The sequence below is a fragment of the Fukomys damarensis genome, unplaced genomic scaffold (genome assembly GCF_012274545.1).
Source record: "Fukomys damarensis isolate Sample0158 unplaced genomic scaffold, DMR_v1.0_HiC HiC_scaffold_14, whole genome shotgun sequence".
In the NCBI taxonomy this organism is placed as follows: Eukaryota; Metazoa; Chordata; class Mammalia; order Rodentia; family Bathyergidae; genus Fukomys; species Fukomys damarensis.
In genome coordinates, this window is record NW_022900926.1 from 1,609,747 (window position 1) to 1,637,111 (window position 27,365).

A 27,365-nucleotide genomic window follows, 5' to 3' on the forward strand; every position below is an offset into this window, starting at 1 on the left:
CTCCTCTGCTCAAGTCCTCTGCGTCTGATGCAGACCACTGGGAAAGAGCTTACAGATGAGGACCACCCTTCTGTTTGGAGTTCCTAGTTGTTCTCAAATGATATGCTTGCCCACACTAACTCTAGGGAATTAAATTTATTTTAGTTGTTTGTTTCTGTGTCTCTTGCTTCACACTCTGTCAACGGTACAACAGTTTGTGTTGCAACTATTCTTAGAAGGGTTTGTCATACCTAGAAGTTAAGTTCTCTTCCTTTCTTTGTGACCTCAGCTCTCTAATAAATTCAAGGAAAGATATTTCTGTGGGCTACCTGGATTCTTCTCGTTAGGATGGGAGTAGCCTTCTCTTAGAGGTTTCTATGTCTTAAGTGGAAGAACTTAGGCTTATATTTCAAATGTCCTTGCTTTTAACTTTCACATTTTTAGCAATTCATTTTTATTATATTTTATAAAAATACAGCTCTGAGTGGAGCACAGTGGTGTGTGCCTGTAATCCCGGCTATTTGGGAGGCTGTGGTAGGAAGACTACAAGTTCAAGAACAGCCTCAGCTGTTTTGAGACTCTGCCTCGGAAAAAAAAAAATGAGGGAGGGTTTAGCTCAGTGGTAGAGTGCTGGCTGGCATGCGCAAGGCCTTGTGTTCAATCCCTTGTACCATACACACACACACACACACACACACACACACACACACACACACAGATATGGTTCTGCAATGGATTGTGAAACACAACTCAACTGATCCTTTACCACTGATAATGAAAAGCCCTATTGCACAGGATAAAGTAGTAGTGATGACGAGATTGTTCAGGCTCTTGGTATCATTAAGGAACTGTTTAGCTATGGAACACTGACTGTGGAAATTACACTTATGGATAGTGCAAAAGGTTAACAGTAGTTTTTTAAAGTATGCATTCTCAAGGAACATTTATTATAGACATCACTTTAATGCTATTTTTGTCTCTCTTTCCCAATAAAATGGGCAAGACCTCAAGGACAATGTCCTATTCACTTGTGTGGTTCTCAGTGACTAGCATGGTGCCTGGCATGTGGCAGGTTCTTAACAAGTACAGGAATGTATCAAGCGAATGAACAAACAGGTCTGATACAGCTCTGCCTAGTTCTCTCTAGTATACTTTTCCTAAGGGCTGTGTTCTGTCCTCTCTCTCTTCTCCTCTCGCTCCACATTTCCTTTCCCCTAGAGTACAGGGATCTACTAGAATGTGCCGTCTGAGCTCCGCAGTTCCCAGTGCTGTTTGAGACACTGCTGCTGGCTGACTTTTCTGATCAGTTGGTCTCACAGCCTTACTAGCAGGATTGATGCTGACCTATTCTGGCCTTGTCATTTGCTTAGATGGCCACACAGCCAGTTGGTGGCCAAGTTCTGAGTCCGGTAAATATCCTACGTCCATGACAGGGCCTAGGCCAATGGAAGTCCACCCCCACCACTGGTAATGTACAGCCAGAGACTCACATCTCCCTTTGAGTCTCCCTGAGTCACAGAAGCCCTTCATCTTATGCTAATGTATCATCATTTAGTTACATTATAGTATCATTTAGATACAGTATGCTAATGTATGATTATTTAGTTTTCCATATGCTGTGGTCAACCCTTTATTAGGACTCACAAGAATGTTATTTAAGCAGAAGTTACGGTATTTTTCTTCTTGGATCTTTCAAAATTCCTAATATAGTAATACACTCAGATTGCATAAACAATATTTACTGAACTGAAATAATGAGTTGAATCTTTTGTTGAGACCTCTGCATAAATCTCCCATTGGTCAAGTAAAGCTACATCCACACTGTATAACTGACACATCCTGAGAACACCAACAAGATTATCAATTTTCCCTAATGAGATATTACATGACCCCATTGTTTCCACAGATCTTTAAAGAAGAAGATACTCACCCAGCCTTAGCAACGCTGATGGTTTGCTGCTCCATCGCCTCGTGGATGCTGGTTCTGTCGTGCTCTTTGAGGCTGTTGAACTCGTCTATACAGCAAAGGCCCGCGTCTGCAAGTACCAGTGCCCCGGCCTCCAGGTTCCACTCTCCTGCGTCTTTCACAGCAGTCACGGTCAGACCTGGAAACAAGGAAGCTGTGTCAGCCCTGATTTTCAGAAGTGTAACCCAGACCTATGGAGGGAGAAAGGCAAATGATACAGATAAGATCCTCAGCGACACAGAAGGAAGGAAGACCATCAGAAAAGTAATTAGAGAAGGTGAGATTAAGGCTTTCTCTTATTTGTAATTGAGATAAGATTCAGAATCTAACTTTGTTCAGTTGGTCGTTTGCTCAGAATAATAACAGCAAAAATGAGCTTAATTATGAATGCCACGTACACGAACTTACTTTTCCCTCCTATACTGAAGTGAACTGTGGAGTACAAAGACCGGAGGGGCAAAGCAGGCAGTCAGAAAGATTCTGTCGTTGTAAGGTCCTGGCACCACGCATTTGGGGGCACGGTATTATTTCAAAGTGGACTTGCATTAGTTGAAAATATATATTCAAGCGGTAAGGGTTTTCTAAATATGTCTATACATTTCTATTTTCTATATATTTCCAAATAACTCATGCTTCTTTTTTCTTTCTTTCTGGGAAGGAAAAAATAAAACTGCCTGTTCACAAATAACATGATCATCTATGTAAAACAAATTAACAGAAGAGTAGAACTAAATAAGGGATAATAGCAAGGTGGCAGGTTAATATACAAAAATAGCAAAGATGGACAAGTTGAATTTGAAACATTAAGACCCATGAAATGAAATACTTTAGGCAAAAATCAAACAAAATGTACACAGGATTTATATGAGGAAAATCAGAAAACTCTGGTGAGAGAAGTAAGAAGGAAATTAACAGAGATACTCCATGTTCATAGATAAGAATGTTGCTACTCTGCCTACGGTTCTTCCCTTCAGTTTAGGTGAAAATCATGAATCAGCCAAACACAGCTCTGCTAGCAGCTGACACAGCCAGCTGCTGGTCTCTGATGCTGCTGGCCACCACCCAAACTAAAACCCAAGGAGGGCCCGGAAAGTGGTTTTAGGCAGCAGCTGAAGACCTGTTTCAGTGAGGGTGAGGGCTGAAACAAGGAAATCTTTTAGAAGCTTGCTGTGAATGCTGGGTATGCAAATAAGGGGCTCAGATACTTCCTTTTCTGACCTTAGCCACTTAGGGTGCCTTCTCCATTTTCAAAATGTAACAGTGCAGACTGAAGTGGCTGGAGTAGGGGAGTGCCATGCTTCCTGCCTGGCTGTACTCAGGTTGGAGTAGAAAATGGTGGTTTGACAGGCAGAGAGGACACTGAAGCGTAAGCTACCCCTATCAATACAGTCAACTCATCTTTAGTGCAGTATCAAAGATAATCAATGGAGTAAAGACAGTCTTTTCAACAAGTGATACTAGAAAAACTGAGCATCTACATGCAAAAAAAAAGATTCTAGATCTAGACCTTATGTCCTTTACAAAAATTAACTCAAAATAGATCAGAGACCTAAATGTAAAAGTCTAAACTATAAGGCTCCTAGAAGATAATACAAGAGAAAATCCAGATGATCTTGAATGTGGCAATGAAACAAATCACTGACAAATTGGACTTCATAAATATTAAAAACTTCTTAAAAATCAACAATAAGAAAATGAACAACTCAATCAAAAATTGGGCAGGCTGGGGATTTAACTCAGTGGCAATGCACCTGCCTTGCAAGCACAAGGTCTAGAGTTCAATCCTTGGTACCAAAAAGAAAAAAAAAAAAAAAAAAAAAAAAAAAAAAAGGCAAAAGACTTGAACACACACTGTAACGAAGAAAATACACATAAGAAGCACACGAAGGGTTGTTCAACATCTGAAGCAACCAGCAAGCAGCAAATTAAAATAACAATGAGACAGCACTACCAAAATCCAAAATCCAAAGCGCTGATACCAGCGATGACGAGAGCATGGAGCGAGCCAAAGTCCCATTCATTGTTGCTGGCAATGCAAACACAGCACAAGAATTTTGGAAGATATCTGGCTGTCTTACAAAAGTCAACAAACATCATACAGTCCAGCAGTGTCACTCCTTGATATTTACTCAGAGAAGCAGAAAACTTAAGCTCATACCAAAACATTCTCATAGATGTTTATAGAAGCTTTATTCAGAATTGCTAGAACTTGGTAGCAACCAACTTTTCCTTCAGTAGGTGAATGGATAAATACACATAACAAACCAGACAAGGATTCATTCACGGCTAATAAGTGAGCTATCAAGCCATGAAAAGACATTGGAGGAAGATAAAATCATATTACTAATGTTTAAAAGTCAATCTGAAACAACTACATACTTAATGATTTCAACCACATTACCTTCTTGAAAAGTTAAAACTGTTTAGGTGTGGTGGTGCATATCTATAATCCTAGCACTCTCTGAGGCAACTTAGCAAGAACTTAAACTCAAAAACAATAAAGAAAATTTTAAAGGCCAGGAATATAGCTCAGGTAGAGGCCCTGGGTTCAATTCCCAGTGCTGCAAAAGAAAAACCATTAGAAGTTTACACTAGAGACCATAAAAAGATTATTAGTTGCCAGGGTTGAAGAGGTGGAAGGATCTGTAGGTGGTGCGTAGGTTTCTGAGGCAGCGAAGCTACTGTTTGATACTATCACGGTGCCTACATACCATTACACATTTGTTGAAACCCACAGAATGTACATGAGTAAACCCTAGCATAAGGCACACACTGCGCGTCATGATATGTGATGCAGGCTCTTGAGTCTAACACGTGCGCTGCTCTGTAACTGGCTCTTGACATAGGGGAGGCGGTACACGTATGACTGGGTGAGTAGGAAAAAGAGGGCATAAAGGAACTCAAGAATACTCTTTGCTCAATTTTGTTGTGAACCACAAATGAGTTTTAAAATATTAAGAAAATGTGTAAAGGTACAAAATCCCAATGATAAAATGTAACTATTGTTTGCTTTAAATATACCAATAAACTAAATGGCGAAAAGAAAAAGAAAACGTGAAAGACAAAGAGACTGGAAGAAAATATTTGCAAACTCTGTAGCTTATTAAAAGCCTTCTGTACACATATATAAAAAACTCTGAAAATTCAGCAAGGAATAAACCAAAGACCCAAATAAAAAATGAGCAAGTTTCAAATAGACCATTCATCACAGAAAATTTACATGTGGCAAGTAAATCCATGGAAAGATGTCCAATGAGTGCTCCCCCAGATCAAGGCAGGCCTGGTTCGGCTCTGTCCCCTGCCCTCAAAGGCTCAATGTGTTGAAGGCTTAGTTCCGAAGCAGCAGTGTCCAGAGGTGAGAGGACCACATGGGCTCAACCGCACCAGTGGTTTCATCCATGACAGTCCATAATGGAGGGGACTGCTAGGAGGGGCTGGAAACTTCGCAGGCCGCTGGGATACTCCTGGAAGGGTCTGCACATCCCAGCTCTGTGCATGCACCGCTCTCCATGCACCTCCTGTCAACAATAAGGTGGGCTGCTCTGCTCCATCACAGGCTCCCCACAGGATGTTTTCCCCCTACATGCCGGGAGGCAGGAGCTAGGACCATGACCACACCCCTGAAGCCACGAGCCACAACAAACCCTCTCCTTCACTAGCCTCGTCAGTTATTTTGTCACAGTGATCAAAACCTGGCTAGCAAGCAGGCCTTTGCGATTACCCTGACCTATACAGCATGAAGTGATACTACATGGTTTTCAAGGCCAAATCTTTTTTTTTTTTAAAGTAGGAAAAATTTATTGAGAGAAAGAAAGTTTCTGTCTAAGAGAGAGAAAAGGGGGACCGAAAAGTGGGTTGCTCGCCCACCCCACTTCTCAAAGATGTTTTATACAGCAAAGCCACATGGCGAGACAGGTGCAAAGTGGAACAAAACTATAAGACCCAATGGAAAATTACAAGGTGGGCATGAGGTGGGGCAAAACCATGACCAACCAATAGGACAACAAGTAGAGCCACCCAGGTAATATTTCAAAACTCAAAACTATAAGACCCAATGGAAAATTACAAGGTGGGCATGAGGTGGGGCAAAACCATGACCAACCAATAGGACAACAAGTAGAGCCACCCAGGTAATATTGATTAAGTGGGGGGTCAAACAGGGGACCAAGGACCAGGGATTTCCGCTGCCTGCCTCACAAGCACAAGATCCTGAGTTCCATCCCCAGTACAAAAAAGAAAAATAGGGCAGCAAGTCACATGGCAAACATAGAAGGATTTTCAGTAGGAGTAGGGCTCAGGGATATTTCCTGGGAAGGCTGGGCTAAACCTTGGCCACACCCCCAGGTGATTCATACCTATTAAGAATATCAATCACGGCTATTTATCTCTAGGGGAAGTACAAGGGTGTAATAGTTTCTCTTCTTTTACAGTTCTGGCCTTCAGCAAATGTGTCTTTACTGTCCTCCATGTTGGCTGCTCATGGGCTGCAAGGCCAAATCTTAAAAATGCCTTATTTGCTTGAATGTTAGATTCTGGAACCAAGCTACTGTGCTGTGAAGAAACCTACGCACACTCATGCTCATGCGTTTACATAGTGTCTCTGGCTCTCTCACTACAGCAGCAAAGCTGAGGAGTTGCAACAGACACTGCACAGCATCACAGTCCAAAACATCTGTCTCTCCCTTTTGACAAAGGATGCCAGTTTTTAACTTTAAAAGAAATACTGATAGAGTAGAGAAGGGTAAATGAGATGACGGTGAAGATACCATCTGAAAACAGTGTAGAGCAGGAGGTACGCTTAGTCTGAAAAAAACGATGTAGGGAATAGAACTTGTAAGGTATTTAGAGAGCTGTGCTATCGAAGAGGAATTAGATAAATTTGGGGCATCTTCAAAAGAAGTAACAGTCACAAGTAAATGTCTACAGGGGCTGCTGGGAGATCTGAGGTGTTTAAAAGGAGCAGGCTGCCCTCACGAGGCACTCAACTTCTCATCAAACTCCCGAGGTAGAGCTGGAATGTAAAAGGGCACCTGTGTGGCAAACAGGCAGCCATGCAAAGGACAGAGGGTTCTAGAAATGTCTTCCCACTCGACAACTCTCAGCAGTATGGGAGGGCTCTGCGGCCCTTGTCTGCAATCTGTGGCAAAAATATAATTGAAAAGATAACCTGAGAATATTTTCCTACTTTCCTTAATTCCTTGAGATAGGACAGTTATCTCTGTCTTTGGTGAGGCAGGGAGGGAGAAAGCAGTATTATTTCTAGTGCTAAGAAGTCATTATACTGAGGATGTCTTATAAACTTTGGGTTTTAGTATTAAAAGAGCAAAGTCAGCTGGTAGAGAACTCTTGTGTTCAATGGTTCAGCAAATATTTATTGTAATACAAAGAGTGTGTGCTCAAACACTGTGCCAGTCGGCACCTCAGTCTTCCGGGGTGATGTTTATTACTCCATTCCCCGCGCTCTGCCTCTCAGTGTTGTCCCCTCCCTGTCACAGCAAGAACATTTCTCCCTCCAGCCACTGTCCTCTTCCTTCCCAACTAGCGTCTATGTCTTCAGGGAAGGTTCCTGCATGTGAAAACCAAGTATTTTGTCCTTAACAGGACAAAACTGAGATTTCTTAACTAAGTATTTGGCAATTTTGGCAAACAAATAAGAGGATGACAGCAGCACACACATTCCTGTTGACTTGTGGTTTGCTTGTGTCCTAAGCTAGCACGCGGTGGGTCAGTGTGTGGAATGTGTTGTATAAACATTGCACTTCCTGCATGAGGACATGGAGCTAGTGGCCCATTCTAACTAATAAGGGTCCTTAGAGACACCGAGGTGGGAACACTGGCACCAGAGGTTACTGGTAAGCCAGTTAAAACAGCTGCACTGCAGAACAAGTGAGGAAGAACAGAGGGTGGGGAGCACTACCACACCACTTCAGGAACAGCAGTGTGAGAGGCTCCAGGGTCAGGCTCCTGGGGGAAGCAAGCCTAACTGGTGGAAAGTATTTTTTAAAATGCAACCCTGTACAGTTTCTGGAAATTTCACTAAGGGCATACAGAAAACAACAAAAATTACTCAAAAAATCTGAAATTCATTAAGAATAGCAAGAGTCTATGACACTTAAATCATTTTTATGTGCTTCCCTCTTGAGCACTTAAATTTAAGCACACTTAAGCCCTAGCTTCCTCTCCGGAGGAAGAGCTGGATGGAAGCTGTCCTTCCAGTGGGGGTGGTCAAGAAGCACCCCTTCGTACCGGGCTCCTACAGGAAGGACAGCTCCTCTCCAGGAAGGACAGACAGCTCTTAGCGCCTCCACTCTGATGCACAGAGGGTACCTGATGAACGCTGACAAGAGCTCCTCCCACTCCCAATGGATACGGCAGAGGGTTGACCCCTTGTGACTGCCAGGAAATGCTGGGGGTCCCCACGAGCTGGAATTCAGCTCACTCATAGGATGACTGCCCAAAAAGGCAAAGCCAGTAAGAGCAGAGACTAACACACCCCACCCAGACCCTGGGAGCGTGTGCCCAGGAGGAGGGGCTGCTAGGATTTGGGCACAGCTTGAGTAAGTCCCAAACTTCACAGAAATGGAGTCAACTGCAAAGTGAATGGGTCACTGGAGGCCCTGCCCTCAGAAGGAATTGAGGTCTTCCTGTGGGACCTTGGCTAGCTCTGGTGCGAGCATTTTCATACTAGCCAGTCTGGCCCTCCTGGGACTCCTCCCAGGTTCTTGTCTCCCTGAGTGATCTCTTCCTCTCGCACACATTCTTGTCATACCATCTGCCATCATGTGATGCAGCCCAGGGGACACTCAACAGCAACAGCCTGATGCTGTTGGGACTGTCACCCTCTAAACAGGGCTAAGTCTCTTCTTCACACAGTATCCAGCCTCCGGAATTTTACTGCAGTAACAGAAAACAGAGAAAACCTGTGAACTCCAAACTTCTCCCTAAGGAGACTGATTGTATTTGGTCAAAGTGCAGGGAAGTTCACCCTTAACAGAGATTATGGAGGCAAGTAATAAAAAGAAGGCGATAACTCCACGATAGCTATGCGCTAAACCATATAAAACTAATATGCCATAAAGAACCAGAGAAAGAAACAGCTAAGAAAAGCTTTACTAGCGTCAAAAATAAAACTCAAATGCAAAAACTACCCCTGCAAAATGTAATTAGACCAGACTGCCCAGCAATTTCTATTCCTATGACCACATCATTGTTAAAAAAAGAGAGCAGGGGGCAACCCACTTTCCGGTCCCCCTCTGTCTCTCTTAGATAGAAACTTTCTTTCCCTCAATAAATTTTTCCTACTCTTAACCTCCATTGTTCATAAAATTCATTCTTTGATTTTACAGAGCACAAACTCACGTCTTGGATATCTAGCAGGTTTGGGAGTTACATCTCTTCCCCCTATATCATTTTGCAGGTGTTCCACCGAGATTATTGGTTGGAGACTTATGCAGCTACTGAGACGGCACCTACCGCAGGCCTTTAGATGGACCCTCTGTAGAGTAACTCTGCTGATCACAACAATGACCCTCTTCAGCTGGAAGTAGCCAGAGCTGTCTTTGCCCTGTGCCCGCTCACAGCAGTTAGGGGTACTTCTTCAGAGGGGGACACTGCAGATACCCACACCTTTACATCTAGCAGCAGGCTACAACAGAGTTTGAATACTTCAACTGCTTCTTCAGAACAGCGCAGTTGTTCACGCAAAGGACAAAGGTGGACTTGTGCCTCTCATAATGTGCGTTCACATGGACATTAGGAAGTCACAGAACTGCTACTAAAGCATGGAGCTCGTGTTAATGCTCTGGGTCTCTGGCAGGAAACTCCACTCCATGAGGCTGCTGCCAATAATCGTATAGAAGTCTGCTCCTTGTTACTGAGCCACGGTGCTGACCCCACACTTGTCAACTGCCAGGGCAAAAGTGCTGTGGATATGGCACCAGCTCCCGAGCTCCAGGACAAACTGACTTATGAGTTTAAAGCTCATTCTTTACTAGAAGCAGCAAGAGAAGCAGACTGAGCCAAAGTCAAGAAAACATTTGCTTTGGAAATCATTAATTTCAAACAACTGCAGTCTCATGAAACAGCACTGCACGGTGCTGCAGCCTCCTTACATCCGAAATAAAAACACATGATGGAATTATTACTGAATGTCAATGAGAAACATAAAGATTCATGACACCCCTGCATGCTGCAGCCAAAAGAGCTCACAGTGATGTCATGGAAGTTCTGCATGAGCACGAAGTGAAGACGAACACACTGGACACCTTGGTCAGACGGCTTTGAACTGGACCTTGCACTTGCGAGGCAGGCAGCGGTCAGATGGCTTTGCATCGAGCTGCCCTCATGGCCACTCGCAGACCTGCCACCTCCTGCTGGGTTACAGCTCTGATCCCTCCATCATCTGCTTGCCAGGCTCTACAGCAGCACAGATGGGAAATGAAGCAGTACAGCAGATTCGGAGTGTTTACTTTTAGATGGCAGCCATTCTACTTGAGTCTGAGATGATGGTCTGCACATAGTGAAGGAAAATCTACAGAGCAGCTTCACTGTCAAGAAGAGGAAGCTTGGGGCTGGGGATTTAGCTCAGTGGTTCTAGTGCCTGCCTTGCAAACACAAGGACCTGAGTTCAAGGCCCGGTAACCCCCGCCCCCAAAAAGAGGAAGTTCACCCCAAAGAATGAAATTTTTCCTTATGGGATTTCAAGTTTGAACTACTAAATGCATGATTATTAACTTCCTGTTTGTATAGAGCAGCGGAATATTTGCTTAAAGAAGATATTATGGTCTGGGGATTTAGCTCAGTGGTTCTACCGCCTGCCTTGCAAGCGCAAGGACCCAAGTTCAATCCCCAGTACCAAAAAAAGAAAACAAACAAACAAAAAAAGAAGATATTATTATTTCACTAAGAAATATTTCTGCCATCTCAATAAATTCTAACAATTTAAAAAACAAAACAACAAACAAACAAAGCAGGGCCGGGGATTTAGCTCAGTGGTTCCGCTGCCTATCTCACAAATGCAAAGACTAGAGTTCGATCCCTGGTACCAAACAAACAAACAAAAAAACCCAGAGCAATTAGAAGCTAGTGGAGTCCAACAACTGAGTCACAAACAGGGCAGGGAGCTTGACAAACAGGTTAAGGAAAAAGGCAAAAGGTGATTGTAGGTGTGGACTGATCCTCTTGAGAATGTCAGCACAGACTTCACATTGCAGGAGACACAGACCCACAGACATAATCCACCTAAAAACAAATAATGAAAATAAACCCTGGAAAGGGTAAAGGAGACCCATATATAGAACACAACATACTAATTAAAATATCCAATGTTAACAACAACAAACTATAAGCCATACAAAAAAAGAAAAATGTGGCTATGCTTCAGGAGAAAAAAGAACACAATGGAAAGTACCTGTGAAAAAGCCCAGACATCAGATTTAATAGGCAGAGATGTCAAGCAGCCATTATAATCATATTCAAAGAACTAAAGGAAACCAGATAAGAAAGGTAAAATGACAATGTTTCAACAAATATTATCAACAGAGATTAAAATGATAAAACCCACAACTAAATAGAAATCCTGGATTTAAAATGGACAATAACTGAAATAAAAAAATTCACTAGATGGCTCAACAGTCTATCAAAACTAGCAGAAGACCACAAACTTCAAGACAGATGAGTAAGAAATATGTAATCAAAACAGAGGGAAAAGACATTCAAAAGAAATGGTCAGAGTCTCAGAGAATGCTGATACCTTTGTGGTGGCTAATACTGGTTATCATCTTGATTGCCTTGAGACATTTGTAAAGCACACTTTTGAGTGTGTTTGGGTGAGTCATAGAGGCTACATGACTGTAGCAGACAGTCTTCCCGTGGCTGGATAAAATACCGAATACCAAAAACTTAAAGGAGGAACAGTTTGATTTGGCTCTTGGTTTTGGAAAATTTAGTCCTGGTCACATTTCTCCAAAGCAGGAATATGATTGTAGAATAATATGGAAGAGAAAAGTTACTTATACTTCATGGTAGGCAGGAAGTAAAGCAGGGGACCATGGGCAGTAAGGAAGGGGCCAGATATAGTACCTACTCACATATACCCGGTAGTGTGCTCAGCTAATGTGCTAGGCATTTCTTAATCCAGTCAAACTGAGTCATGATGAACAGTCACAATCTATCCATTGTCAATTTGACAGCCAAACACACCACCTTAAGCCATGTTAATTTCCAAGTAAACACAAGGTCATAATTCTGTCTAATATGATAGAACTATCCCATGTACAACCAAAATGCCCTAATTCCCTCTCCAAAGACTCAACAATTCACCACTGTTCAAAAGTCTAAGGCCAGCTCTTGTTGCTTTTTCTGCTTCTACCACCACAAATTGTTGCCTCATTGCCACCCTGCCTTGGAGAAGCTGACTATTGACTTAAACCTCTAGAAACTGTGAGCCAAATAAACCTTTCCCTCTTTATCTCTGGGAGTCAGGTATTTTGTCTAAGTAAAAAGAGAAAAGTAACACAGAATTTGATACCTAGAGTAGGGTTGTTGTGACATTACCTAGCCATGTGGCTCAAGAGCCTCTGTGACTGGCTTATGGGAAGAGTTAGGAAAGGTTCAGAGATGCCGACTGATAATGTAGAACTGGAATGCCTAGGGCTGATCTGTATGGGAGATTCTGGTCAGAACTCAGAAGACCAGAAGCCGGTGAAGACCAGGCTGAGGAGGTTTCTGCTGGGAAGAAGGACTGCATTAGCTGCTGGACTCCAATGTGTTACTGCTTGGAAGAAAGTTTGTCTGCCAGAGACTCTGCCTGAGACTGAGGTTAATCTTGAAGAAGAAATTTCAAGGCAGTCTAATGTTTAGACCATGGCATGACTGCTATTGGGAGATTTTAGCCAGATTCATGTTGAGAATCAAGAGCAAAGAGCCCAACAGAATGACATAAAACATTTTGAGTTAGGCCAGAAAAGAAGCTCCAATAAAGTTGGAGCCTGAAAAGCTCTCATAGGGGATCTTGATTGCTGAGAAGGAACTGGCGAATAGAAAAGATGGCGTGAGGGCATCACAAGAAGAAGCAGGACTCCACCCTTTGCAGCCTCAAAACTGCAAAAGTGAAAGATTTTCCGCTGAAAAGAGAGCTCCAAGGAACCATGTTCCAGAATGGCATTGGTCTAGAGAATTAGTTCCTTGGAATTGGGTTCCAAGTGCTCATGGATCTAGGCACTAAACCCCTACAGCCAAGAGAGAGGGAAGCCTGATTACTGCACCAGCGGGCAGCAGACCTTGGCATCATCCATATGTCACTAGTTTTAGGTGCATGTAGAATGTAGAAGTTGTGGGGTCAGATTTCAGAAGGCCCGGCAGGCCAGGCAGGGTTCCCCTGAGAGGAAGCTGAAGGGTCAGTGGAGACTCCAGAAGTTTGGAGAAGCCAGAAGCATGGATTCTCTGAGGAAAACTGAATAGAGGGAGCAGAAATGGTCCAAGAGAGAAGCTGTGGGAGCTACAACCATGGCCAGTGCCCAAGCCCTTTGGACGTGCCACCACCTGCCACAGTGTGCCTGGGATGCTGGACACGGAACTACAGGATTTAATGTTTGCCCTTGCCTTGGTCTCATCCCTTTGCATACCCCTCCCTGTCTGTAACTTTTGGAATAGAAATGTCTATCTTGTGCCACTAAATGTTGGAAGTGTTTAACTTTCTTTTCAATTGTACAGGGGCTTGCAGCTAAGAGTTTGCCTTAAATCTCAGAGACTTTGGACTTGGACTTTTCAGCAATGCTGAAACTGTTAAGACTTTGGCAACTCTTAGAGATGGACTAAATGCCTTTTGCATAAAGGGATGTGCATGAGTCTGTGGGGGCCAGGGGCAGAATGCTGTGGTTTGGATCTAGATGTCCCCCCAAAGCCTCATGTGGTGGCTGAATCTAGAGTGTGTGATGCTGAAATTAAGGACCAGTTAATAAACCAGTACACTTATTGGTTTGGCACTGCCCTAATCACAGTGGTATGATTAAGATAAAGGGGGCAGAAAGATACTGTTAAGGTCTCTTCTTGCTTTGTTACCTTCTAGCGGCCATGAACCATTGTCCCTGTGCCACCCTGCCTTGGAGCAGCGGATTATGGATTGAAGCCTCTAAGTAAGTCAAATAAACCTTTCTCCCTTAAAAAAAAGTCTATGGCTGGGGATTTAGCTCAGTGGTTCCAGAGCACAAGGACCTGAGTTCAATCCCCAGTACCACACACACAAAAAAAACAAAAAGCTAAAACCTACCTCCCCCCGCAAAAAAAAAACTTTAAAAATAAAAAGTCTACCTGGGGATTTAGCTCAGTGGTGCCATGCGTGCCTCACAAGCACAAGGTCCTGAGTTTGATCCCTCGTATAGCAAAAAAAAAAAAAAAAAAAAAAAAAAAAAAAAAAAAAAAAAAAAAAAAAAAAAAAAAAAAAAAAAGTCCAAGTCCAAATTCTTCTCTGAGACACAAGACAAACTTAGCTGTGAGCCACTGTAAAAATTAAAAAGAAAATCAAATCAAATACTTCCAATATACAATGGCATATGGTAAACATTTCTATTCCACAAGGAAGGAACAGTGACACAGAAGGAAACGAGAACAAAGCAAGACTGAAACTGAGTAAGGCTGGCACTAAATCTTGTAGCTACATGTGCAGAATCCAGAGGACATTGGGGCGACCTGCGATCCAGAGGGCTCGGACAGACCCACTCCTGCAGCCTTGTAGCCTCCTCCCTTGGGCTAGCCCCACTTGCTGCTTGCAGCTTCCCCTGGAGGACATTCCACATTCCTGGAATTTCCAGCTTCCTGGGGTTTTCACTGCACCTCTGGCTTCTTTTCCACGGTTTCACGCACTGCCCTCTCCAGAGTTTCTGGCAGGGACTCCAATGACTCTGTCACACATGTTTACCTGGCCTCTTAAGCCTTCCTTTGAAATCTGGGTGGAAGCCTCTGTGTCCTGACAAATTTGCATTCTGCTTGCCTGAATAACTGGCATCACATGAAGGTTGCCAAGTTCCGCTGCCAGCTTGAGCAGTAGTCTTGGACCATGGCTTCTGTGGCCTCTGAATGCCTGGATGGTTGTAAACAATGAAATGAATCCTTAGGCAGCCGTTCTGGAGGAGGAGACTCAGCAGCTCTATTGTCAAATGAAAGGTTTTGTACTTTCATACTCTTGAACCTGAGAGAGGTGGAGTCTTGCTGGTTCCTGAGATGCCCTCAAGGCATCTTTCTTCTTGTCCTGGTTCAAAGTACTTGGTTTCTTTTTAATGGCACTGATCTCTTCAGCAGCCATACCTCCTTTGGCCTCAACTTTACATGTGGCTCTTTTTTGGGCCTAATTTACACTTTTCTAATACTTTTTGCTCTGATATTTGCTTCTGAGTTTTACTATAAATATGGCTAAAAACAACAAGTAGTACCCATGCTATAGCTTGAATGCTGGGTTGCCTTGACATTTCTGTCCCTAAATCCACAAGTCTATAGCCCTTAAATCCAGCCACCCACAAAGTTTCGGGTCACAATCAAAATATAATGTTGTGTTTTTTATTTTGTTTTTGCCAGAATATAATACGCATGGCCTCTAGTCCAATTCCCAATAGAGTCCTTGTTCCTACCTGAAACCTAATGAGCCTGGGCTTTAATGTCTGGATTCCTCTTTGAACTCTGGTCTTTTGAGCTCTGACAAGAACTGCCAAGTAGGGGAATTAGCTCAGTGGTTTGGTCACCTGCCTTGCAGGTGCAAGGTCCCGAGTTCAATCCCCAGTACAAGACAAAAAAAACTGGCCATCAGCCTTTCAGCCAAAACCACCATCTTCCAATGATTTGACAAAATGACGAACACAAAGGGAAGGAGGGAGGGAACCCAGTATATGTTCTCGAGGCCATTTAGAAAGCGTGGGGTCGTTCCTTTGGCCACACACATGCGAATCTACAAACAGGGTGATATTGTAGACATCAAGGGAACGAGTACTGTTCGAAAAGGAATGCCACACAAATGTTCCCATGGCGAGACTGGAAGAGCCTACAGCGTTGCCCGGCATACCGTTGGCATTGTTGCAAACAAGTCAAGGGCAAGATACTTGCCAAGAGCATTGTGTGTACTGAGCATATTAAACACTCCAAGAGTAGAGAGAGCTTCCTGAAACGTGTCCAGGAAAATGATCAGAAACAGAAGGACGCGAAGAGAAAGGCGCCTGGGTTCAGCTGAAGCCCCACTCAAAGAAGCACACTTTGTGAGAACCAATGTAAAGGAGCCTGAGTTGCTGGAACTTATTCCATATGAATTCTTGCCATAAGCAAGGTATATAGATCTGCCACACAGCACTTAGTTAGCGGCCTAGGCTATACTTTAAAAATTATCCTGTGTTACGATCCTAATGAGATAATTAATAATGTGAAATAGGAAGTAAAGGGCTAAAGGTGTAGGGAAAGTGGGAAGGGTGGGGAAAAGGTAATAAGGGAGAGGAAAAAAGTATGAGAAACTGAAAAAATGGAAATAAAGTGTTTATAAATGGGAGGGGAGGAGGGGGTGAAGGTAGGGCAGGGACAAGAGGAAAAAATGAGAATCAAGACCTATTATGTAAAGGTACAGAATCCCAATGATGAATGTAACTGTATTGTATACCTAGATTGTACCAATAAACTCAATAAAAAGAAAAAAAATTTATCCTGTGTTGTTAGAGTGGTTTTCTTAATTGAACAGGTATGTGGTGCCTTTACCTCAGAGAAACAAATACTTGCAGTAGATTTTCACTGTACCCAGTTAATATGTCAGGTCTTTACTCTTCAGTGTTTTTCTTGCTGAAAGATGCAAGGTATTGTGCAGATGCATACCCAAATGGCCACATATTTATGAAATATTTATATTGGCTTGAAGATCCTTTAAATTGCCTTGGGGACAAGATGTATCAAAATAAATGGAAGTCACTATATGGTATTTCAGTTCAATAAATTGTTTAAAGTGCGTGCACACACACACGCATGCACACATACACATACAAAAGATTTGGCCATCAAATTCTACATACAACATTTAGGGCTTCGCTATTCTGCATCTTCAAACCTCATGCAAACCAGTTACGAAAGCTTCTGGTACAGTCAGAGCAGAAACCCACTTTTATGGTACCAATTTCCTGTATTAGTTGGCTTTTCTATTGCTCAACAAAATACCCAACACATGCAAATTAAAGAAGGAGAGGATCCGTTTGGCTCATAATTTCAAAGGATTTAATTCATGGCTGGTCAGCTCCAAGGCAAGAATACCACGGTAGGAGAGTGTGGTGGATTAAAGCTGTTTAGTTCATGGACGTGAGAAAGCAGAGCAGAGGACACAACCAGAAACAGGGGTCAGGGGCCAGACGTGGGCCCCAGGTCACACCTCCATGCCTAATACTGCCAACTATACTACATTTCTATGGCATATGCACAATATACTTACCCACACAGTTTTACCTAGTTCCTTCTAAAATCAGTTTAGAAAAGAAATATACCTTTAGACTGCTTTCTCTAATTACATAATTACCTTTCACTGGTGCTCACTTTTTTTCTTATAGATTTGAATGCTATCTGGTGTGATTTGCTTTCACTCTGAAGACTTTCCTTCGGTAGTTCTTTAAGACAAGTCTGCTAGGTTATTGTTTACCTGGCAATGTATTCTGTCTTCAATTTGGAAAGATAGTTTTGCTGGGTATAAGGCACTGGGGTTGATGCTTTTTTCCATTCAGCTCTTAAATGTGTTGCCTTCCTGCCTCTGGCCTACACCAGCTGTGATGGGAAGTTAGTTCTTAATCTTTTTAGGCTTAACTTTAAATTTAATTTTTAATTAACACATAATTGTTCATAGTTATGGTATCCAGAGAACAAATGATCAAATCAATCCATAGAGCCAGCCAAGGAAACCTCTGATGCTGCGTGGTAAGCCTCCTGTAAGTTGCTCTTTTCAGGTATTTAGTTAGAGTGAAGAAAAACTGATCAACACAATTCCGATAAGAAAAGCCCTGTAGAAACTCTAAGGAAGTAACGACAGGGGGATAATGAGTTCTGGTTTTTGTACCACAGTAGGGTAACTACTGGCTCCATTAACCTATGATGTATTTCAAAGTAACTATAAAAGATTATAAAAGTTCCCAATACATAAAAATGATTAATGTTTGAGGTGATGGAAGTGCTTATTACCCTGATTTTATTATTACACGTTTCAGATCGTTACACTGTATCTCATAATATGTAAAAATATATCTCAATAAAAAACAGAGATTGTTATCCCAATCACCTTAGCTAATTTTGTTGCAGACAAGCCCCAGACTACGTTTTAAGAAACTCTAACTCAGCTTCTCCCCAACTTGAAATTGAAACAGCTAAAATCAGCTACTCAGCGAGGTGGGTGAAGGAGGGACTTCACCGAGGTTCAGTGCTGGACAGTGTTGGAAACAACCAGTGACAGATGTCACAGACAAGAGGATGAGAAGGAATGTGTCGGCCCTCAGCCAATGGTGGTGGCGGTGCAGTCGTGTGAGGCACAGTGGGGTGGGGAAGGGTGGGAGACACAAAGGGAAAGACAGGCAACGGGGACAAAACTGGCAGAGAGACTAATGAGAACAGAAGAGCAGCGACTCTAGCTGACCTGGGAGCTGTGTTGTGCGAGGGCCCACATCTCTCAGCCCTAAGCATGGCCCTGTGCAGCATGCCACCTTGTGAAGGGCCAGCCGGAGCTTGCTACTTTGGTGTCAGAAAGCCCGCATTTTCCTTTTCCCTGAAGTATCACAGCAAATACTGTCCTGTTGTCCTGCTTGAGGCCCGGGGAGGTTCTAGCAGAATACTAACGAAGCAGATTCACTGAAGAATGGGAGCAATGAGATTCAGGTCGGATACAGAAAGCAGCAGAGCTCAATTTCTCTTTAACCCTTCAGAGGTTGTAGCAGATCTGAGACAAAAACAAACTCTTCTTACATATTAAGGGTAACACCCGACCTTGAATGGTTAAGATTGGCAGCTTGCGGGCTGGGGATTTAGCTCAGTGGTGCCATTGCCTGCCTCGAGAGTGCAAGGACCCGAGTTTGATCCCCAGTATGACCCCCAAAAAAGTATTAAGGGTCAGGGATTTAGCTCAATGGTTTTGCCACCTGCCTCACAAGCCCAAGGACCTGAGTTCAATCCCTGGTACAAAAAAAAAAAAAAAAAAAAAAAAAAAAAGACTGGCAGCTTGGGCAGCCAGTTAAAGTGGACCAGGACTAAGTAAATGTATGTGACTGCAGGTGAGACTGGGCTGCAGAAAGCAGAATGGTGCACAACAGATAGCCCAGGAATGCTGCACCTTGTGCTCAGGAGAGTTTGCTGCCAATCCTCTAAGTGGGCTTCTCAAAGGGTGCCACAGATTTAAACACACTAACAAAGCTCAGCACCAGCCTGGCTCTGGAGGACCGTCCAACTCACCTGTCTGTAAACTCCAGCCAAGCAAACTTCCCGTTCCATGCTACCTTATAATGTTAGGGTCTGATATAGTGAAAATACACTGACCACCACTAAGGAAGCATCAAGGAATATATACTGGGGACTCATTTGGAAATACAGTCAACACTCATGAAAATCCAGTGTCCCAGGACACACTGCCAAGAAAGGCTGATCCCTAAAGAGGCCTTTACATTAAGTGGAAGAGATATCCAACAGAAAGGTACATCTCAACACAGAAATATAGGAAAACAACCAAAGAAACATAACTCCTCCAACACGACATGTGATTCTCGATTGAGCGACTCAAATGATACTGAGTAGATAAAATGTAAGATAAAGAATTCAAAAGAATTTTTAAAAATGAATTTCAAAAGAATACAGCATAACTGAATGAATCAAATAAGACAGAATAGGATACAAATCAGAAATTCAAAAAGACACAGAGATTTTGAAAAACAAACAGAAATCATGGAAACTAAAAGCTCAAAAAGTCAAATAAAAAATGAGTGGCAACTTGCAAGCACAAGGACCCGAGTTTGATCCCCAGTACCAAAAAAACAAACAAACAAAAAATGAGTGGCAAAGCCTCATGTTATGGCTGTGTCTAGATGTCCCCCAAAGCCTCATGCAGTCATAGGTAGAGCTTTCCAGAGGTCGCTGGATCTGGACTGTGTGATGCTGGGCTAAGGGTATGATGTTAGGATTGAGGCTGCCCCACCTGGGTATGAGTGCTACCCACACTAGGGCAGGTAGTCTGGACAGAATATGAAGCACAGAAAGAGGGCTGCTACTTGTTGCTTATTGATGCTGCTTCTTCACTACTTTGCTTCCTTATTGCCTTCTGCCCGGATGAGCTGTTCCCCCTCTACAACAACCCTCTGCTGTGCCACCCTTCCTTGGAGCCAGCCAACTACAGACTGAAACCTCTACAAACTGTGAGCCAAATAAACCTTTCCTCTTTTAACTTTTGGGTACTAGAGACAAGGAAGGATGTTTTATAAAGATAGAAAGCATAATCCATCAGTAAGACACAGGTACGCAGAAGATTAAGAAAGAAACACAACACCTGGGCTGGAGAGGCAGTTCAATGCTTTAGCGTGTGGGAGGCGTTGGTTTGATTCCTAGCACGACAGACAGACAAACATAACAACAAAAATTCCACTCAACAAACTAGGAGCAAATGGGAACTTCCTCGTCTCGAAAGTGAACACTGTTCTTAACAGTGATAGCTTGTCCTCTACTAAGGTCAGGGAGAAGATGGGCTCTCTGCCCTTGCTGTGTCTACTGGACTTCAAACTGGGGGTTCTAGGCAGAGCAATTGGGAAAAGGATGTAACAGGAATTCAAAAGGGAAAAGAAGAAAAACTACCTTATTTTAGAGGGTTTTGTTTTTGATCAGATGACAAGTTCTTGCACAGAAAAAATGCTAAAAAATCCACTAAAATTTTGTAAGAACTGATAAATGAGTTCAGCAAGACTAAAAAATACAATAAAGCATGCCTGTACATTTGCAAATGAAATTCTACAAATATAATTAAGAAAATGTTTTGATTTATAATATCATCCAAAACAATAAAATGTTTAGGAATAAATTTCATTTAAAAAGCACAGAACTTAACTCTGAAAACTGGACAATACTGTTGTTGAAAAAGGTTAACACGTGACCAGGTGACTGAAAACATCTGGGCTCGCTGCTGGGCAGACAGCATTGCAAGGTGGCAAGAGTCCCAAAAGGGGTCTGCAGGCACAATGCAGTCACTATCAAAACCTCAGGGCTTCTGCTGAGGACTGGGAAGGGTCCTAAACTTCATGTGGAAATTGAGGGATTCCAATAGGCAATCCTAGAAAAAGGAGGATCAATGTGAACACTCATATTCCTGATTGCAACAAGTACTACAAAGCTACATAACAAAGACAATGTGGTAACTATAAGCTACAGACCAACAAAATAGAACTGTCTGCAAATAAATGTATATGTTGAAGGTCAACTCACTTTTATAAGGTTTCCTTAGGGGAAAGAATAGTCTTTTTCTCCTTTTTTTAAAGACAAGGTGTTTTGAATTCCCTATGTAGCCCAGGCTGGGCTTAAATTTGTGATCTTCCTGACTCAGCCTCCCAAATGCAGGGATTGTGGGCGGGATGCACCATGCTGGACAAGAATAGACTTTTTAACTGATGCTATTGAGAAACTGTATATTCAGAGGCAAAATTATGAATCGAGACTCCTTACTTTAACTACACACAAAAAGTAATCCAAAGTGGATCAAAGACCTAACCACAAGGTGCCAAAAGGATAAAATTCTTAAAAGAAAATATATGTAGGACACAAAACACAGGGAGAAATCTTCACTTTAGTTTTTGAGAAATGAAATCAAACACACATACACACAAAAGATAAAAAGTCTTCACCAAAATTAAAAGTTTTTGAGCTAAAAACGGTACCATCAAAAAATTATAAGGCAGCCCACAGAATGGGAGAAAACTATGTCAAATCATGTATTTGGTGAGAGATTTGTACTGAGAATTTATATAAAGCACAATCCACATGACCCAACTAAAAGCTGGGGGAAAACTCCGCCAGACGATTGTCAGGAGATACACATGGCCAATAAGCAAATGAAAGATGTTCAACATTGGTAGCTGTGAGGCGATGCAAATCAAAATGCCAACAGCCAGTGCTTCAACACCATCACGGCCACCCAGGAAGGCGACTGGGAAACTGAGCTGCTCAGACTGCCGCTGGGGACATCACTGTTTATAGCTACTTTGGGAAAGAGTCTGGTAGCCCCTCAAAAGGGCCTAGCGATTCTATTCCTACGAGTAAACCCAAAGAAATGAACGTGTCATGTGCAAAAGCTTGTACACAAATGTTCACAGCACTGTTCATCAGGCCAAAAAGCAGAACAATCCAAACGTCCATGAAGTGACTGTGGGTTTTGAAAAGATGGTATAGCCATGTGACGGACTATTAGCGGACAGTAAACGGGACTGAGTAATCACTGCAGCGTAAACATCAAGCGTGTTACACCGAAATGAGACTGACACAACAGACCACGCTGTATGCCTCCATTTCTAAGGAACACCCAGAGCAGACGGACCTGCACACGGAGGACAACACAGGGTTACCTGCTCCGAGAGGGGGTGATAGCGAAAGGCTACAAAGAGCTTCTTTGCCATGATGGAAATATTCCACAATTAACTGGTGGTAGATGAGTAACGTAGGAACAACTCTGTGAAGATTCCAAAAACTATTGACTCAGGCAACTTCACTGAGTGAAATCACATGCTGTGTGAATTTTATGTCAATAAAGCTGTTATTTTAAAAATATTACTATGTAATCACCAGAGGGCTCTTGGAGGGCACGCTGGACTCCAAGTCCCAGCAGGCACAAATTCTACCAAACTTGCATCAGTTCATTCCGTACAAGCGCCCTGGACAAGCCTATTCCCATGCTAGCCTTCCTCATTTTTGACATTCTCAATCTCACAAAGCCACCTGCCTAGCTCTGCCCAGCAGAGCTTCATCTAATGTCACTGGTTTCTATAGCAACCAGCCAGCGGAGGCTGCGGGGCTTAGCACTGCCTCTGTTCAAGCCGTAGTTGAGGCTGGAGAGGTGTACAGATCTGCATCCTCTGGCTTCCATCACTACTTTCCCTGGTATCAGAGGGAAAGTATCAGAGAACCTCTGATGAGCGGGAGGGGCAAAAGTTAGAGGAAAGGGTGAACTCTGAAATGTGAAGAAAAGTGGACTACAAGGGAGACTGAGCCCAAGAGTTTAGAGGGACCTTGATCTAAAAGGGGACCAAGAAGACATGATTTTAAAAAAAGACATGAGAAACACAAAATTATTAGACACTCCCATTCATATTTTTATAATTTTATAGTAATAAAATATTAATGCCAAAAAACTGTAAACACTTAACGTGGTGTTTCAGAAAGCTGAATGCTCTGATTTATAGCCACCCACAGGAAGAGTCCCACTGCAGACGAGGGGCCAGGCAGCCTATGTCTTCACAAACGAGTACCTAGTGGTAGGTAGTGATGACCACAGTGAGACTGTCACTAACAGGGTGGAGGAAAGAATGCGGATGGGGAGCGCCCACTTAACATCAAAGACAGAAAGCACACTGTAAAAAGAGCAAGCATGCAACTAGGAGGTGTGCGGCACCCACTTCCGGATCACCCTGGAGCTGCAGGAAGCTGGACTCCTGCAGCCTCAGTGAGAGGTGAAACAGAGTCCAGCTCTGCCTGGGCACAGTCCTCCTCGCACCGTGGCACCAGGGCCAATCTCACAGAGCTCACGAATCCAGGCACCACTCCAGTGGCCGCCAGCCTGGCGTTCTTTCCGAAATCAGACCCATCTGTTTCTCTTCAGTGAGTCCACAGGACGAGGAAGCACCAGGACAGGACTGCACAGTTGGAGGCTGAGCTCCCCTCCTCACCTGTTGTACATGGATAACAATATCTGCCCTCCCATGCCAGCATACTGCAGGCTTAACAAACAGGCAGTTTAAGGGCTCTTCAGAAAAGAGAACAGCTTTGCCTTTGCCCTTGTAAGTCTATCCCATGGTTAGAGCTGCACCTCACTCTCTCTGCTTCCTGTTATACTGAACTGCATGTATAAACTGCCTCTCCTACTACACCAGAGGTCAGTGCCCGCCTTATCTTTGAACCATTACAGAGCCCAGTGCAAAAATTTCACACAGCAGGTGCTCTTGTATAGTATGAATTGTTTAAAACTGCAGTATTTATTTATTCTACTTAGAAATACCTGTAAACTCCAGAATCTCTACATTTGCGCTAATGATTTGAAGCCATCATTACATTCTGACATTCTGTCGCTATATAGTAAGTACAAAGGTGCCCTTTAGACCAAATGAAGGTTCTAGAAATCCACAGCCTGGCAGGGGTGGGGAGGGGTGAAGCTCAGTGGTGCAGCACTGGCCCAGGCTGCACACGGCTTTGTGCTTAGTCCACAGCACTGCAAAAAACAACAGAACACAAGCTGTACCATAGAATATTCTCCAGAAGACAGGGACAATGACTCAGAAAACACTGTGGTAATGCAGTTACTCCAGGTGGAAAATAGGATTAGCACTTCCACGCCGATGACCAAGTGGGCAGCGGGCAGGAGCTTCTGATGGATCTTCAGGCAGCACGTTTTAACTTGGTCTAATTCTATACTTTTCTAATTCTATAGTATACTTTTATCTTGCTTTGTGGGTGACTTGACTCAACCTTACACCTGATTCTTGGACGCCCTCTACGAGCAGTTGGGGTCCATGGACACAGGTTGCATCTCGACTCCAAAACTTGAGGTGAATGCTCAGCGAGGGACCTTTCCTTTTTTGGAACGGCATGGCTGGAGGACCACGCTGTTTCACACCTCAGAAGTGCTCAGTAACTGATGGACAGTGAGAGGGAACACGCTTAGATCCCCAATAAATTGGATCCGAGTGGACAGTCTCAGTCTGTTCGCACTGCTGTAACAGGATACCAGACTGAGTGGCTTACACAACACAGCTCATTTCCCAACAGCTGGGAGGCTGGCAAGAAGGCTGGGATCGAGGCTGGCAGGCTGGCTGGTTTCTTCTGCTGTCTCTACTCCTGGCATCCTTCTGCATGCCTGGCCCCCGGTGCTTCTCTGGTGTCTGCCAGGCAGGCTGGGGGAGAGCACCCCAACAGCGTCCTCCACCTCCTCACTCTTCAGAGGCCCATCTCTCGTCCAGTCACATTCCGGGCACCGAGTGTTAGTGCTTCAGGATTCACATGCAAGGGAGCCAAGTTCAGCCTGTGACCGTAACTAAGCAGTTTGGTCATTCCTGCCTTAGTAACTAGCAAAGCCTAGCTCGTCTTAAAGGCCAAGCAATCTCCAGTCATCCTTTCCCCAGGAATCGACAGAGAAGTGACTTGGCGTGACCTTCCAAGGAACCCTCCATGCTTCAGGGAGGCACCCTCGGGTTCTTACTCATTCAAGACACTGGTCCTGATGTGCCTGTTAGAATGTGGTTTGCCATCTGGGAGTCACTGAAGAGTCGTTCAGCATCAGGTCCCACAGCTGACTCACATCAGAGAGGCTTTCACAATTGCTCCTCCCCTAATGCACACCAGTTAATTTAGAAATATGACAGGACATATCAGGGTTGTTTTGGCCTTTCCTGAAAGGTACTGTCCACAGTGAGTGAACTACTGCAGAAAGTGCTCAGACACGTTTGTATCTTTGGTGTATAATAATTAAGCAGTTAGGACATGAGGCAGTGGGAAAGGCCTGGACCCAATTCCTTCAGCTTTCAGTGAATTATCAGGAAGACCATTTCCCCTCACATACTGTGTACACTTCTTTGTTTTTTTGGTACCCAGGATCAAACTCAGGACCTTGCACTTGTGAGGTAGGTGGCGGAACCACTGAGCTAAATACCCGGCCCTTTTACATGCTGTGTATATGACACATTAAGCAAAAGAATTTTAAGAAAATAAGCCAGACTAGTGGTCCCCAGGTACATCTTCTCAGACCTTGACATGGCACATCTACCAAAAACGAGTTCAGTAAGACTCATCGTGTCACACACCTACAGTCAAACTGCAAAATGCACTTCATGTAACAGTCGTGTCATTTTTATAAAATGAGAAACTCGGAATCCTCTCTTAAGAGATCCTACAATAATCAGACAACTGCATACACCAATCTCGTAGGAGTCACGTTTTAATCTTCACATGGCCACCTTTATCTTAAATACGCAGCACGTTTCACAGCGCACAGCAACTTCTTTCTCTCAGTACCAATACCAGCACTACCCAGACTGAAGAGTACAGTTTATCCGTATTAGTAACCCGTTTCTAGCACACAATGTGACTCTGCTACTCTGGTGCAGGCAAACAACCAGATTTGGAGGGTCCTACTTGGCTTCCCCCCACACTAGTCGAGCATGCCAGGAGGCCAAGTACTAGCAGTCCCACATTAACTTCAAAGACCATCAGGTGAAGACGTTCATCGAAGGCAAGCTGTTTAAGTGTGAGCAATGCCCAAAGAATGACTAGTCAAAGTTGTGAGCAACATACCATGAGCAAACTCATCCAGTACAGATGTACTTGAATAATTTTTACTCTGATTTTATATAGTCAAGTTCAGTGGCTTTATATACAACACAAGGAAAAAAATGATAATTTGTGAATAACAATGAAGCAAACCTTTATGCCACCCTGACTTGGTGATAGGGGCAGCTTCCCGCACAAACGTGTGATCACCTCCCTCTCCCAGCCGCACTGACCAACCCTTCCATCTGCTCAGCCTTGGGCTGGCCGGACAGGCAGGGGCTGCTCAGCACTGGTCGGTCGTGCTACAGGTTTATTTACTGAAGGCTTCGGTCGTAGAAGTTTTGCAGACCAAACGTCTGGGTGTGCCCGTGTCCTCCCTTTCCCTTCTCCCTCTGCTGTCCTCTGTCCTCTGAAATTTGCATTTCCCCCTCCCGCGCTCTCCGTCCGTGCCCCAGTGGCAGGAAGGTGAGATGTAGCATCTCTCCCAGTCAGGGACTTGCTAGATCTGGAATGAGCGAAAACGCAGGTGCAGCTCAAGATGACCAGTTCAGATCTTCCCAGAAAGCCTGTGTGGAGACTCACCCGCCCCTCCTGTTGTGTCTCTAACTAAGCGCGGCCGCCGGCCAGGAACTCCATTTCCAAAATGCCTTTGCTCCTTTCCAACTCACATCCGTCTATAGGTTGCAGTTTATTTCTCAGCAACCAACCCTCTCTCTACTCCAAATATCAACCTGAACAGGGGCAGCTGAGCCCAACCGAGTGTAAACAAGTCAATCTTATCTGCTAAATTCAGCAGGACAGAGAACCGTTGCACTGATGCAAAGAGAGTTAAGACAAAAAAAACGGAGAAAATCCTAACGAAGCACGAGGGTAGGACGGTATCCTCGCGCCTCGGCCAAACCCCGTGACCACGCCCCGGCCGTGGCCA

The 27,365-nt window shown here is 43.7% G+C and overlaps 1 protein-coding gene across 4 annotated transcripts in view; it reads right to left on the reverse strand.

Annotated features, from left to right (window-relative positions):
* Mcm9 (minichromosome maintenance 9 homologous recombination repair factor) overlaps positions 1-27,365 on the reverse strand; it is an 81,422-nt gene that overhangs the window by 24,485 nt on the left and 29,572 nt on the right. For 3 of the 4 annotated variants that reach the window (XM_019210802.2, XM_033763201.1, XM_033763200.1), the window contains one exon: positions 1,910-2,084. In XM_019210802.2, coding sequence (XP_019066347.1) covers positions 1,910-2,084 — 175 coding nt within the window. Of the gene's footprint in view, positions 1-1,909; positions 2,085-14,861; positions 15,024-27,365 lie in introns of all 4 variants that reach the window. The other variant, XM_019210801.2, reaches the window with a different exon arrangement.